The following is a 13,712-nucleotide window of genomic DNA, read 5'->3' as shown; positions in this document are numbered from 1 at the left end:
TCTCTGTGTCCGAAACCAGTTTCGAAGAAGGAACGTTTGTTACACAACCTAGATGTGGTCCGTGCTTTAAAATTCTATTTAGAAGCAACAAAGGATTTCAGACAGACATCATCCTTGTTTGTTGTTTATTCTGGTAAGAGGAGAGGGCAGAAAGCTACTGCTACCTCTCTTTCCTTTTGGCTGAAAAGCATCATCCGATTGGCTTATGAGACTGCCGGACGGCAGCCTCCTGAACGAATTACAGCTCACTCTACTAGAGCTGTGGCTTCCACATGGGCCTTCAAGAACGAGGCTTCTGTTGATCAGATCTGTAAGGCAGCGACTTGGTCTTCTCTGCATACTTTTGCCAAATTTTACAAATTCGATACTTATGCTTCTTCGGAGGCTGTTTTTGGGAGAGAGGTTTTGCAAGCTGTGGTGCCTTCCGTTTAGGTTACCTGACTTGTTCCCTCCCTTCATCCGTGTCCTAAAGCTTTGGTATTGGTTCCCACAAGTAAGGATGAAGCCGTGGACCGGACACACCAATGTAGGAGAAAACAGAATTTATGTTTACCTGATAAATTTCTTTCTCCTACGGTGTGTCCGGTCCACGGCCCGCCCTGGCTTTTAGTCAGGTTTAAAATTTTTATTTCTGTACACTACAGTCACCACGGCACCCTATAGTTTCTCCTTTTTCTCCTAACCGTCGGTCGAATGACTGGGGGGCGGAGCCAGAGGGGGGGCTATATGGACAGCTTTTGCTGTGTGCTCTCTTTGCCATTTCCTGTAGGGGAAGAGAATATATCCCACAAGTAAGGATGAAGCCGTGGACCGGACACACCGTAGGAGAAAGAAATTTATCAGGTAAACAAATTCTGTTTTTATTATATAGTTCTACTTTGTTTTATAAACAAAAAAAATATTTGTTTTTTTATATAGCACAGTAATAATTACTAAATCTGCATAGGTATCCTATTTGGTAAATATTGTTTTAGAAAGGCCGAACTTGAAATATTCCTTTAGTTCTTAATGGTAAATGTTTGCAAAATACTTATAACATTATCAAAAATGCTTCTACTAAAAGTTTTTTTTTTTTTTTTAGAGGCATACACATGTATGCTGTGAGTGTCCTGTGCACCAGCACCCTTGCACATTTCAATTTTGACCTTTCTGTCCCTTTAAGGGTTTTGTTATATCCCTAAGGTGCTATACATAAGATTACCACAATGGATAGAGAAATCTTCAGTGATGTTTCAAAATTACTTTGAAGCTTGTCTGCAATATCCTTGTGATTAACTTTTTTAGAAGCATTTGTTCTATCACAAGCTTTGTAATAACTTTCTCATGCTACAACATATGTAGGATGTGTGCACTTGTGCATCAATTGCCAGCTTTGGCATTACACTTCTATAAGGGAGTTAGCATAAAACCTTTGGTAATATTTTCAGAACTTTTTTTGTAAATGAATTGTGCAAACTGCACTACTGTTCAGCTCAAATTCACTTTTATTAACCTTTTAAGAATGTTTTGAGTTTTTTCCATGTCACCCACAACAGCTGTGATTCAGTGACAAATGTATGTTAAGTACCAGCTGTCTGTACATTTGCTAATAAGCAAGTGTCGTAAAATTGATATCCTGTTGCAAAAATAAGTTTATAAACCCTTTGGCATTACATGGATTTCTTTATTAATTACATGTGATCTGATTTGGGAAGTCAAAATAATATTAGTTTAAGCATATTGTGTTTGTGTAACAAAAGTAATTTTACTTTTTTCAATAGCACATTATTTAAACATTCAGAGCTTAGGTTAGAAAAAAAAATGTGCAAATCCATTTGTATTTAGTAAATAGTAGAACCTCCTTTAGCAGCAGTTACTGTTTTTTTTTTTTTTTTTTTTTTTTCCTAGTAGATGGGAGAGATTCTATACTGTTGCCCCTTACAAAATTGTTTCATTTTATCAATAATTCTTGAATTCCTTCTACGGTAACTCTTCAGGACATGCTGCTGCATCTCAGTTGGATTAATTAATATACTTCTTACTGTGTATTTTATGTTTCATTTGCAGTCAACCCGCATTGGTATGTCTGTAAACTCAATTCGAAAACAAAGTACCGATGAAGATGTGACCTCCCTTGCAAAGTCACTCATCAAATCCTGGAAAAAATTATTGGGTAAGGAACTCAAAACCAAATTAAAGCTGTATGCATGTTCTCCACAAATACAGGCACTCACTGGTCTTAGTTAAAAAAAGAAAATTTATTGTAATCCATTAAAAAGGTATCATGACGTTTTTACATTCCTGTACCTTTATCAAATGTTACCACATACAAATACAACCGAAAATTAAAAACCTCTATAATATCATCAGTCACTGAAGGGCACTGTCAGATCTTAAAATTATTTATTTCTTCAATTTTTAAAAAACATCAGAATTTTCAACAATTCGGTTTAGTCACAAGCCTTTTTTTTTTTTTTTTTTTTTTTTTTTTTTTTTAGACGTCAATATCCAAAACATCAATACATATAGTGTTACTCTTAAACCAACAAAACACCCACCACAAAACCTAAATGAACAAATTTAAAAAAAAACTGTAATATGGGATTTCATATATTCAATACAACATACAGATGCATTAATCCTTTTATATGCCAAACTATGTTGAATAATATGGATATTTCTATTCACAGTACTAGATCCTTCTGAAAACATTTGAGATGTACTAATGCATAGTGCAAACAGAACATTTTACTGTTGTAACATAATTCCTTTACTACACTTAACATATGTGCATTCTAACATCACTGGTTCAGTAAAGTTTACACTTCAATTCCATAGCAGATCATTCTGAAAAGTTAGCCTTTTTTTAACAATGGCTACATGAAAGCCATCTTTTTTATGTACTAGGTAACGTACAGCATTATGGAACTAGGTAACATAAAGTGCAAAAATTAATATTAATAGAACTTGGGTCTCTTATATAGCAAGTAAATTCTGACCTATACTTATCACATATTCTTATATGCAGTAATCACAGTTCATGTCTCTCTTATGTGCATTACATGGTAATCCTAACATTTGTTACAATTCCTTTGCATAGGTCCGTTAGTATAACGTTGTTCTAGTTAGTTGTTAGGCACATCAAATGAACATGAGCAGTGATTCATGCAAAAGAAAATCTATGTGGATAAATAAAAGTGAAGGATGGTTGCTATAAATGTGGAAGCTGCATGACCTGTGACACTTAAACCATCAGCCATCGACTCACAAGCACGTCAGACTATGTGGTGTATTATGATTATCCTTGTGGACGATTCTATATTGGTAAGACCTGTACCGCCTTCAGAGAAAGACTTGCAAACCATAAAGGTGCCATACGGGCAGCTTTTAAAGATGGCCATTCAGAGCAGCAAGTTCTTACAACCTAACCACCCAATATCTAGCTTACGGGCTCTGCTTATTGATAGGATTACTCTATTAAAATGGGGAGGTGATAGGGATAAATAATTATTAGTGTGAGGCATGATGGATTTATAGTTTTAATACATTGACCCCCCTAATGGTCTCAATGTACATTTAGATTATTATTTGTTCTATTAACTTTTTGTCTATCACTTTAAGATAGTACCACGGAATTGGGCTACACATGGCCGACAATAACATCACTGATAAACCAACCAAGAAGTAACATATATTGATAGTAGGTCATACAATGCTTTTAGATGCTGTCCCTTTAACATATTTGGTAAATATAAAGAGCACAGATGGAGGCTCCTATAATGATATTGTTCCCTTTCCTCTATTAATAAATATACATTATTATGGTAACGTTGGCCCACTAGCCTTTTCTCCAACATAGGTGTGTCCGGTCCACGGCGTCATCCTTACTTGTGGGATATTCTCTTCCCCAACAGGAAATGGCAAAGAGCCCAGCAAAGCTGGTCACATGATCCCTCCTAGGCTCCGCCTACCCCAGTCATTCTCTTTGCCGTTGTACAGGCAACATCTCCACGGAGATGGCTTAGAGTTTTTTAGTGTTTAACTGTAGTTTTTCATTATTCAATCAAGAGTTTGTTATTTTCAAATAGTGCTGGTACGTACTATTTACTCAGAAACAGAAAAGAGATGAAGAATTCTGTTTGTATGAGGAAAATGATTTTAGCAACCGTAACTAAAATCCATGGCTGTTCCACACAGGACTGTTGAGAGCAATTAACTTCAGTTGGGGGAACAGTTTGCAGTCTCTTGCTGCTTGAGGTATGACACATTCTAACAAGACGATGTAATGCTGGAAGCTGTCATTTTCCCTATGGGATCCGGTAAGCCATGTTTATTAAGATTGTAAATAAGGGCTTCACAAGGGCTTATTTAAACTGTAGACTTTTTTTTGGGCTAAATCGATTGATATTAACACTTATTTAGCCTTGAGGAATCATTTATTCTGGGTATTTTGATTTAATAATATCGGCAGGCACTGTTTTAGACACCTTATTCTTTAGGGGCTTTCCCAAAGCATAGGCAGAGTCTCATTTTCGCGCCGGTGTTGCGCACTTGTTTTTGAGAGGCATGGCATGCAGTCGCATGTGAGAGGAGCTCTGATACTTATAAAAGACTTCTGAAGGCGTCATTTGGTATCGTATTCCCCTTTGGGTTTGGTTGGGTCTCAGCAAAGCAGATACCAGGGACTGTAAAGGGGTTTAAAGCTTAAAACGGCTCCGGTTCCGTTATTTTAAGGGTTAAAGCTTCCAAAATTGGTGTGCAATATTTTCAAGGCTTTAAGACGCTGTGGTGAAAATTTGGTGAATTTTGAACAATTCCTTCATGTTTTTTCGCAATTGCAGTAATAAAGTGTGTTCAGTTTAAAATTTAAAGTGACAGTAACGGTTTTATTTTAAAACGTTTTTTGTACTTTCTGATCAAGTTTATGCCTGTTTAACATGTCTGAACTACCAGATAGACTGTGTTCTGAATGTGGGGAAGCCAGAATTCCTATTCATTTAAATAAATGTGATTTATGTGATAATGACAATGATGCCCAAGATGATTCCTCAAGTGAGGGGAGTAAGCATGGTACTGCATCATTCCCTCCTTCGTCTACACGAGTCTTGCCCACTCAGGAGGCCCCTAGTACATCTAGCGCGCCAATACTCCTTACTATGCAACAATTAACGGCTGTAATGGATAATTCTGTCAAAAACATTTTAGCCAAAATGAACCCTTGTCAGCGTAAGCGTGGCTGCTCTGTTTTAGTTACTGAAGAGCATGACGACGCTGATATTAATATCTCTGAAGGGCCCCTAACCCAATCTGAGGGGGCCAGGGAGGTTTTGTCTGAGGGAGAAATTACTGATTTAGGGAACATTTCTCAGCAGGCTGAATCTGATGTGATTACATTTAAATTTAAATTGGAACATCTCCGCATTTTGCTTAAGGAGGTATTATCCACTCTGGATGATTGTGAAAATTTAGTCATCCCAGAGAAACTATGTAAAATGGACAAGTTCCTAGAGGTGCCGGGGCTCCCAGAAGCTTTTCCTATACCCAAGCGGGTGGCGGACATTGTTAATAAAGAATGGGAAAGGCCCGGTATTCCTTTCGTCCCTCCCCCCATATTTAAAAAATTGTTTCCTATGGTCGACCCCAGAAAGGACTTATGGCAGTCAGTCCCCAAGGTCGAGGGAGCGGTTTCTACTTTAAACAAACGCACCACTATTCCCATAGAGGATAGTTGTGCTTTCAAAGATCCTATGGATAAAAAATTAGAAGGTTTGCTTAAAAAGATGTTTGTTCAGCAGGGTTACCTTCTACAACCCATTTCATGCATTGTCCCTGTCACTACAGCCGCATATTTCTGGTTTGATGAACTGCTTAAGGTGCTCGATAGTGACTCTCCTCCTTATGAGGAGATTATGGACAGAATCAATGCTCTCAAATTGGCTAATTCTTTCACTCTAGACGCCTCTTTGCAATTGGCTAAGTTAGCGGCTAAGAACTCTGGGTTTGCTATTGTGGCGCGCAGAGCGCTTTGGTTGAAATCTTGGTCGGCTGATGCGTCTTCCAAGAACAAGCTACTAAACATTCCTTTCAAGGGGAAAACGCTGTTTGGTCCTGACTTGAAAGAGATTATCTCTGATATCACTGGGGGTAAGGGCCACGCCCTTCCTCAGGATCGGCCCTTCAAGGCAAAAAATAGACCTAATTTTCGTCCCTTTCGTAAAAACGGACCAGCCCAAGGTGCTACGTCCTCTAAGCAAGAGGGTAATACTTCTCAGGCCAAGCCAGCTTGGAGACCAATGCAAGGCTGGAACAAGGGAAAGCAGGCCAAGAAACCTGCCACTGCTACCAAGACAGCATGAAATATTGGCCCCCGATCCGGGACCGGATCTGGTGGGGGGCAGACTCTCTCTCTTCGCTCAGGCTTGGGCAAGAGATGTTCTGGATCCTTGGGCGCTAGAAATAGTCTCCCAGGGTTATCTTCTGGAATTCAAGGGACTTCCCCCAAGGGGGAGGTTCCACAAGTCGCAGTTGTCTTCAGACCACATAAAAAGACAGGCGTTCTTACATTGTGTAGAAGACCTGTTAAAAATGGGAGTGATTCATCCTGTTCCATTAAGAGAACAAGGGATGGGGTTCTACTCCAATCTGTTCATAGTTCCCAAAAAAGAGGGAACGTTCAGACCAATCCTAGATCTCAAGATCTTAAACAAATTTCTCAAGGTTCCATCGTTCAAGATGGAAACCATTCGAACTATCCTTCCTTCCATCCAGGAAGGTCAATTTATGACCACGGTGGATTTAAAGGATGCGTATCTACATATTCCTATCCACAAGGAACATCATCGGTTCCTAAGGTTTGCATTCCTGGACAAACATTACCAGTTCGTGGCGCTTCCTTTCGGATTAGCCACTGCTCCAAGGATTTTCACAAAGGTACTAGGGTCCCTTCTAGCGGTGCTAAGACCAAGGGGCATTGCAGTAGTACCTTACCTGGACGACATTCTGATTCAAGCGTCGTCCCTTCCTCAAGCAAAGGCTCACACGGACATTGTCCTGGCCTTTCTCAGATCTCACGGCTGGAAAGTGAACGTGGAAAAGAGTTCTCTATCCCCGTCAACAAGGGTTCCCTTCTTGGGAACAATTATAGACTCCTTAGAAATGAGGATCTTTCTAACAGAGGCCAGAAAAACAAAGCTTCTGGACTCTTGTCGGATACTTCATTCCGTTCCTCTTCCTTCCATAGCTCGGTGCATGGAAGTGATCGGGTTGATGGTGGCGGCGATGGACATAGTTCCTTTTGCGCGCATTCATCTAAGACCATTACAACTGTGCATGCTCAGTCAGTGGAATGGGGACTATACAGACTTGTCTCCGAAGATACAAGTAAATCAGAGGACCAGAGACTCACTCCGTTGGTGGCTGTCCCTGGACAATCTGTCTCAAGGGATGATGTTCCACAGACCAGAGTGGGTCATTGTCACGACCGACGCCAGTCTGATAGGCTGGGGCGCGGTCTGGGGATCCCTGAAAGCTCAGGGTCTTTGGTCTCGGGAAGAATCTCTTCTACCGGTAAATATTCTGGAACTGAGAGCGATATTCAATGCGCTCCAGGCCTGGCCCCAGCTTGCGAGGACCAGGTTCATACGGTTTCAATCAGACAACATGACGACTGTTGCGTACATCAACCATCAGGGGGGAACAAGGAGTTCCCTAGCGATGGAAGAAGTAACCAAAATTATTCTTTGGGCGGAGTCTCACTCCTGCCACCTGTCTGCTATCCACATCCCAGGAGTGCAAAATTAGGAAGCGGATTTTCTGAGTCGTCAGACATTGCATCCGGGGGAGTGGGAACTCCATCCGGAAATCTTTGCCCAAGTCACTCACCTGTGGGGCATTCCAGACATGGATCTGATGGCCTCTCGTCAGAACTTCAAAGTTCCTTGCTACGGGGCCAGATCCAGGGATCCCAAGGCGGCTCTAGTGGATGCACTAGTAGCACCTTGGACCTTCAAACTAGCTTATGTGTTCCCGCCATTTCCTCTCATCCCCAGGCTGATAGCCAGGATCAAGCAGGAGAGGGCGTCGGTGATCTTGATAGCTCCTGCGTGGCCACGCAGGACTTGGTATGCAGATCTGGTGAATATGTCATCGGCTCCACCTTGGAAGCTACCTTTGAGACGAGACCTTCTTGTTCAGGGTCCGTTCGAACATCCGAATCTGGTTTCACTCCAGCTGACTGCTTGGAGATTGAACGCTTGATTTTATCGAAGCGAGGATTCTCAGATTCTGTGATCGATACTCTTGTTCAGGCCAGAAAGCCTGTGACTAGAAAGATTTACCACAAAATTTGGAAAAAATATATCTGTTGGTGTGAATCTAAAGGATTCCCTTGGGACAAGGTTAAGATTCCTAGGATTCTATCCTTCCTTCAAGAAGGATTGGAAAAAGGATTATCTGCAAGTTCCCTGAAGGGACAGATTTCTGCCTTGTCGGTATTACTTCACAAAAAGCTGGCAGCTGTGCCAGATGTTCAAGCCTTTGTTCAGGCTCTGGTTAGAATCAAGCCTGTTTACAAACCTTTGACTCCTCCTTGGAGTCTCAATTTAGTTCTTTCAGTTCTTCAGGGGGTTCCGTTTGAACCCTTACATTCCGTTGATATTAAGTTATTATCTTGGAAAGTTTTGTTTTTAGTTGCGATTTCTTCTGCTAGAAGAGTCTCAGAATTATCTGCTCTGCAGTGTTCTCCTCCTTATCTGGTGTTCCATGCAGATAAGGTGGTTTTACGTACTAAACCTGGTTTTCTTCCAAAAGTTGTTTCTAACAAAAACATTAACCAGGAGATTATCGTACCTTCTCTGTGTCCAAAACCAGTTTCAAAGAAGGAACGTTTGTTGCACAATTTGGATGTTGTTCGCGCTCTAAAATTCTATTTAGATGCTACAAAGGATTTTAGACAAACATCTTCCTTGTTTGTTGTTTATTCAGGTAAAAGGAGAGGTCAAAAAGCAACTTCTACCTCTCTCTCTTTTTGGATTAAAAGCATCATCAGATTGGCTTACGAGACTGCCGGACGGCAGCCTCCCGAAAGAATCACAGCTCATTCCACTAGGGCTGTGGCTTCCACATGGGCCTTCAAGAACGAGGCTTCTGTTGATCAGATATGTAGGGCAGCGACTTGGTCTTCACTGCACACTTTTACCAAATTTTACAAGTTTGATACTTTTGCTTCTTCTGAGGCTATTTTTGGGAGAAAGGTTTTGCAAGCCGTGGTGCCTTCCATTTAGGTGACCTGATTTGCTCCCTCCCTTCATCCGTGTCCTAAAGCTTTGGTATTGGTTCCCACAAGTAAGGATGACGCCGTGGACCGGACACACCTATGTTGGAGAAAACAGAATTTATGTTTACCTGATAAATTTCTTTCTCCAACGGTGTGTCCGGTCCACGGCCCGCCCTGGTTTTTTTAATCAGGTCTGATATTTTATTTTCTTTAACTACAGTCACCACGGTACCATATGGTTTCTCCTATGCAAATATTCCTCCTTAACGTCGGTCGAATGACTGGGGTAGGCGGAGCCTAGGAGGGATCATGTGACCAGCTTTGCTGGGCTCTTTGCCATTTCCTGTTGGGGAAGAGAATATCCCACAAGTAAGGATGACGCCGTGGACCGGACACACCGTTGGAGAAAGAAATTTATCAGGTAAACATAAATTCTGTTTTTCTGTGTATTTCCAATCACATTTTATAAAAACTTTTAGATATGCAGTCAACAGAAATTTGTAACCAGTAACGGATTTTTATAGCTATTATTTGATTTTCTCGATCTTATCAGATTACAATGACTATCTGGAGTAATTTAGCTACTTTAGCAAACGCCCCTTTTAACTAACATAGAATGCATTGCTGTGACTATACATATAGAGTGGTAATCAGATGCATATAGCCTTGCTTTTGGAGGCATGTTAGTGAAGCCGCATGGAGATACTGAGACAAAGGGAGAGCAGTTGAATTGCTGCATTTGAAATTCTGACCTATACTTATCATATACTCTGTTTTACACAGGTGAGTGCATTACATGGTAATCCTAACATTTGTTACAATTCCTTTGCATAGGTCCGTAGTATAACATTGTTACATAGAAGTCGATTTATCAACCTCTTCGACAGGCTTTCACCTACCTACGACTGCAGGTTCTCAGAAGAGAACCTGCACATCTTTTTTAACAAGCAGCGGTCATCAGACCGCTGCTTCCCTACCCTTTCGTCACCTCTTAGGTGGCGAATTTCAATCTCCCCCATCTCGTCCGACAGGGGAGATTGACAGCTCCTGTCTGCCAGTAATTGGCTGTGCTCGGGCAGGGGGCGGGATTGCATACAAGCACAAAATAGCGCTTGTGTGCAATGCTGAATTCCGCCAGGGTATATGTGCCCCTGTCCGCCACAGCTTGATAAATCGACTTTAGTGTTCATTTGATGTGCCTAAAAACTAACGGACCTATGCAAAGTAATTGTAACATGTTAGGATTACCATGTAATGCGCGTAAGAGAGATGACCTGTAATTACTGCATATAAAAGAGTATGTGATAAGTGTAGGTCAGAATTGACTTGCTATATTAAAGAGACCCAAGTGCTATTATTTGCACTATAATGCTGTATTTTACCTAGTCCATAAAAAAGATGGCTTTAATGTAGCCATTGCTAAAACAGGCTAACGTTTCAGAATGATCTGCTATGGAATGGAAGTGTAAACTTTTCTGAACCAGTGATGTTAGAATGCGCATATGTTAAGTGTAGTAAAGGAATTAATGTTACAACAGTAAAATGTTTGTACTATGCATTAGTACATCTCATTATAAATGTTTTCAGAAGGATCTAGTACTGTGAATAGAAATATCCATATTATTCAACATAGTAATTTTATTTATGTTTTGTACATACAAACTTGTCCACAGCACTGTCTTTATTTAATTACTTTTTCTTCTGTTAAGTGTGATCAGTCCACGGGTCATCATTACTTGTGGGATATTAACTGCTCCCCTACAGGAAGTGCAAGAGGATTCACCCAGCAGAGTTGCTATATAGCTCCTCCCCTCTACGTCACCCCCAGTCATTCTCTTGCACCCAACGACTAGATAGGATGTGTGAGAGGACTATGGTGATATATTTAGTTTTTATATCTTCAATCAAAAGTTTGTTGTTTTATAATAGCACCGGAGTGTGTTATTCCTTCTCTGGTAGAATTTGAAGAAGAATCTACCTGAGTTTTTTTCTATGATTTTAGCCGGAGTAGTTAAGATCATATTGCTGTTTCTCGGCCATCTGAGGAGAGGCAAACTTCAGATCAGGGGACAGCAGGCAGATTAATCTGCAAAGAGGTATGTAGCAGTTTATTATTTTCTGACATGGAATTGATGAGAAAATCCTGCCATACCGTTATAATGTAAACCCAGCCTTGAATGCAGTAGATGTAGCTGATATCAGGCTGTCATGTATGTATATTTTATACTTCTCTGGTTTTTAGACTGTATACATAGACTTAACCTAATTTGCAGGGACTTGCAATAGGTTTTAAATGACAATTAATTATTGAGGTAAAACGTTTTTTTGCTGGCATGTAAAAACGTTTTTTTCTCTGAGGTACTGGGTGAAAAAATGTTTTGGGCACTATTTTTCCACTTGGCAATAGTTTTGATTTAAATTAGAGCAGTTCACTGATCCCTCTCACTGTTATGTGTGTGGGGGAGGGGCCATTTTGGTGCTTTCACTATGCATCAGAAAAAACTCAGAGATTCATTTTCTTCCTGCATGATCCGGTTCATCTCTACAGAGTTCAGGGATCTCCAAAGCCTTTTTTGAGGGAAGTAATCATTACAGCACAGCTGTGCTGATTGTATTGACTGTGATAAAAAAAAAAAAAAAAAAAAACGTTTATTTGTGTATTTTTTTCTGCTGCCTGGGTTAGTTATCATTTGCTGAGGGGAACAATCCTTTGCTAAAACTGTATATTCTGACAAAGATTGATGCTATAACTTAATTATTTTAACTGTTATAATATTTTTCTGTGCTTCTTAAAGGCACAGTTCGTTTTCATATTATTTGTAAATTACTTTGTAAAGTATTTCCAAGTTGCTGTTTATTTGCTAGTGTGTTAAACATGTCTGATTCAGAGGAATATCTCTGTGCTATATGTGTTAATGCCAAAGTGGAGCCCAATAGAAATTTATGTACTAAATGTATTGATGCTACTTTAAAAAACAGTCAATCTGTACAAATTGAACATATTTCACCAAACAACGAGGGGAGAGTTATGCCGGCTAACTCGCCTCACGTGTCAGTACCTGCATCTCCCGCTCAGGAGGTGCGTGATATTGTAGCGCCGAGTACATCTGGGCGGCCATTACAAATCACATTACAAGATATGGCTACTGTTATGACTGAAGTTTTGGCTAAACTACCAGAACTAAGAGGTAAACGTGATCACTCTGGGGTGAGAACAGAGTGCGCTGATAATGCAAGGGCCATGTCTGATACTGCGTCACAGTTTGCAGAACGTGAAGACGGAGAGCTTCATTCTGTGGGTGACGGTTCTGATCCAAATAAACTGGACTCAGACATTTCAAATTTTAAATTTAAGCTTGAGAACCTCCGTGTGTTACTAGGGGAGGTATTAGCGGCTCTGAATGATTGTAACACAGTTGCAATCCCAGAAAAAATGTGTAGGTTGGATAAATATTTTGCGGTACCGACGAGTACGGACGTTTTTCCTATACCTAAGAGACTTACTGACATTGTTACTAAGGAGTGGGATAGACCCGGTGTGCCTTTCTCACCCCCTCCTATATTTAGAAAAATGTTTCCAATAGACGCCGCCACACGGGATTTATGGCAAATGGTCCCTAAGGTGGAGGGAGCAGTTTCTACTTTAGCTAAGCGTACCACTATCTCAGTGGAGGATAGCTGTGCTTTTTCAGATCCAATGGATAAAAAATTAGAGGGTTACCTTAAGAAAATGTTTGTTCAACAAGGATTTATATTGCAACCTCTTGCATGTATTGCGCCTGTCACGGCTGCAGCAGCATTTTGGTTTGAGTCTCTGTAAGAGACACTTCAATCATCCACACTAGATGACATCACACACAAACTTAAATTCCTTAAGTTAGCTAATTCATTTATTTCAGATGCCGTAGTACATTTAACTAAACTTGCGGCTAAAAATTCAGGATTCGCCATTCAGACACGCAGAGCTCTGTGGCTGAAATCCTGGTCAGCTGATGTTACGTCTAAATCTAAATTGCTTAATATTCCTTTCAAAGGGCAGACCTTATTCGGGCCCGCCTTGAAAGAGATTATTGCTGACATTACAGGAGGTAAAGGTCATGCCCTGCCTCAGGACAAGGCCAAAGCCAAGGCTAGACAGTCCAATTTTCGTTCCTTTCGTAATTTCAAAGCAGGAGCAGCATCAACTTCCTCTGCACCAAAACAGGAAGGAGCTGTTGCTCGCTACAGACAAGGCTGGAAACCTAACCAGTCTTGGAACAGGGGCAAACAGGCCAGAAAACCTGCTGCTGCCCCTAAAACAGCATGAATTGAGGGCCCCCGATCCGGGACCGGATCTAGTGGGGGGCAGACTTTCCCTCTTCGCCCAGGCTTGGGCAAGAGATGTTCAGGATCCCTGGGCGTTAGAGATCATATCTCAGGGATACCTTCTGGACTTCAAATCCTCTCCCCCAAGAGGGAG

At 40.8% G+C, this 13,712-nt stretch overlaps 1 protein-coding gene across 2 annotated transcripts in view; it reads left to right on the top strand.

The window, feature by feature from the left end:
• The window catches only part of TCEA1 (transcription elongation factor A1), a 180,146-nt gene that overhangs the window by 31,110 nt on the left and 135,324 nt on the right, over positions 1-13,712 (top strand). For both annotated transcript variants that reach the window (XM_053715043.1, XM_053715042.1), the window contains exon 3: positions 2,047-2,152. In XM_053715043.1, coding sequence (XP_053571018.1) covers positions 2,047-2,152 — 106 coding nt within the window. The remainder of the gene's footprint in view (positions 1-2,046; positions 2,153-13,712) is intronic.

The sequence above is a fragment of the Bombina bombina genome, chromosome 5, assembly GCF_027579735.1.
Source record: "Bombina bombina isolate aBomBom1 chromosome 5, aBomBom1.pri, whole genome shotgun sequence".
NCBI classification, from domain to species: Eukaryota; Metazoa; Chordata; class Amphibia; order Anura; family Bombinatoridae; genus Bombina; species Bombina bombina.
The sequence above is the reverse complement of the archived record's forward strand: the minus strand, read 5'-3'. Positions and strand labels throughout refer to the sequence as shown.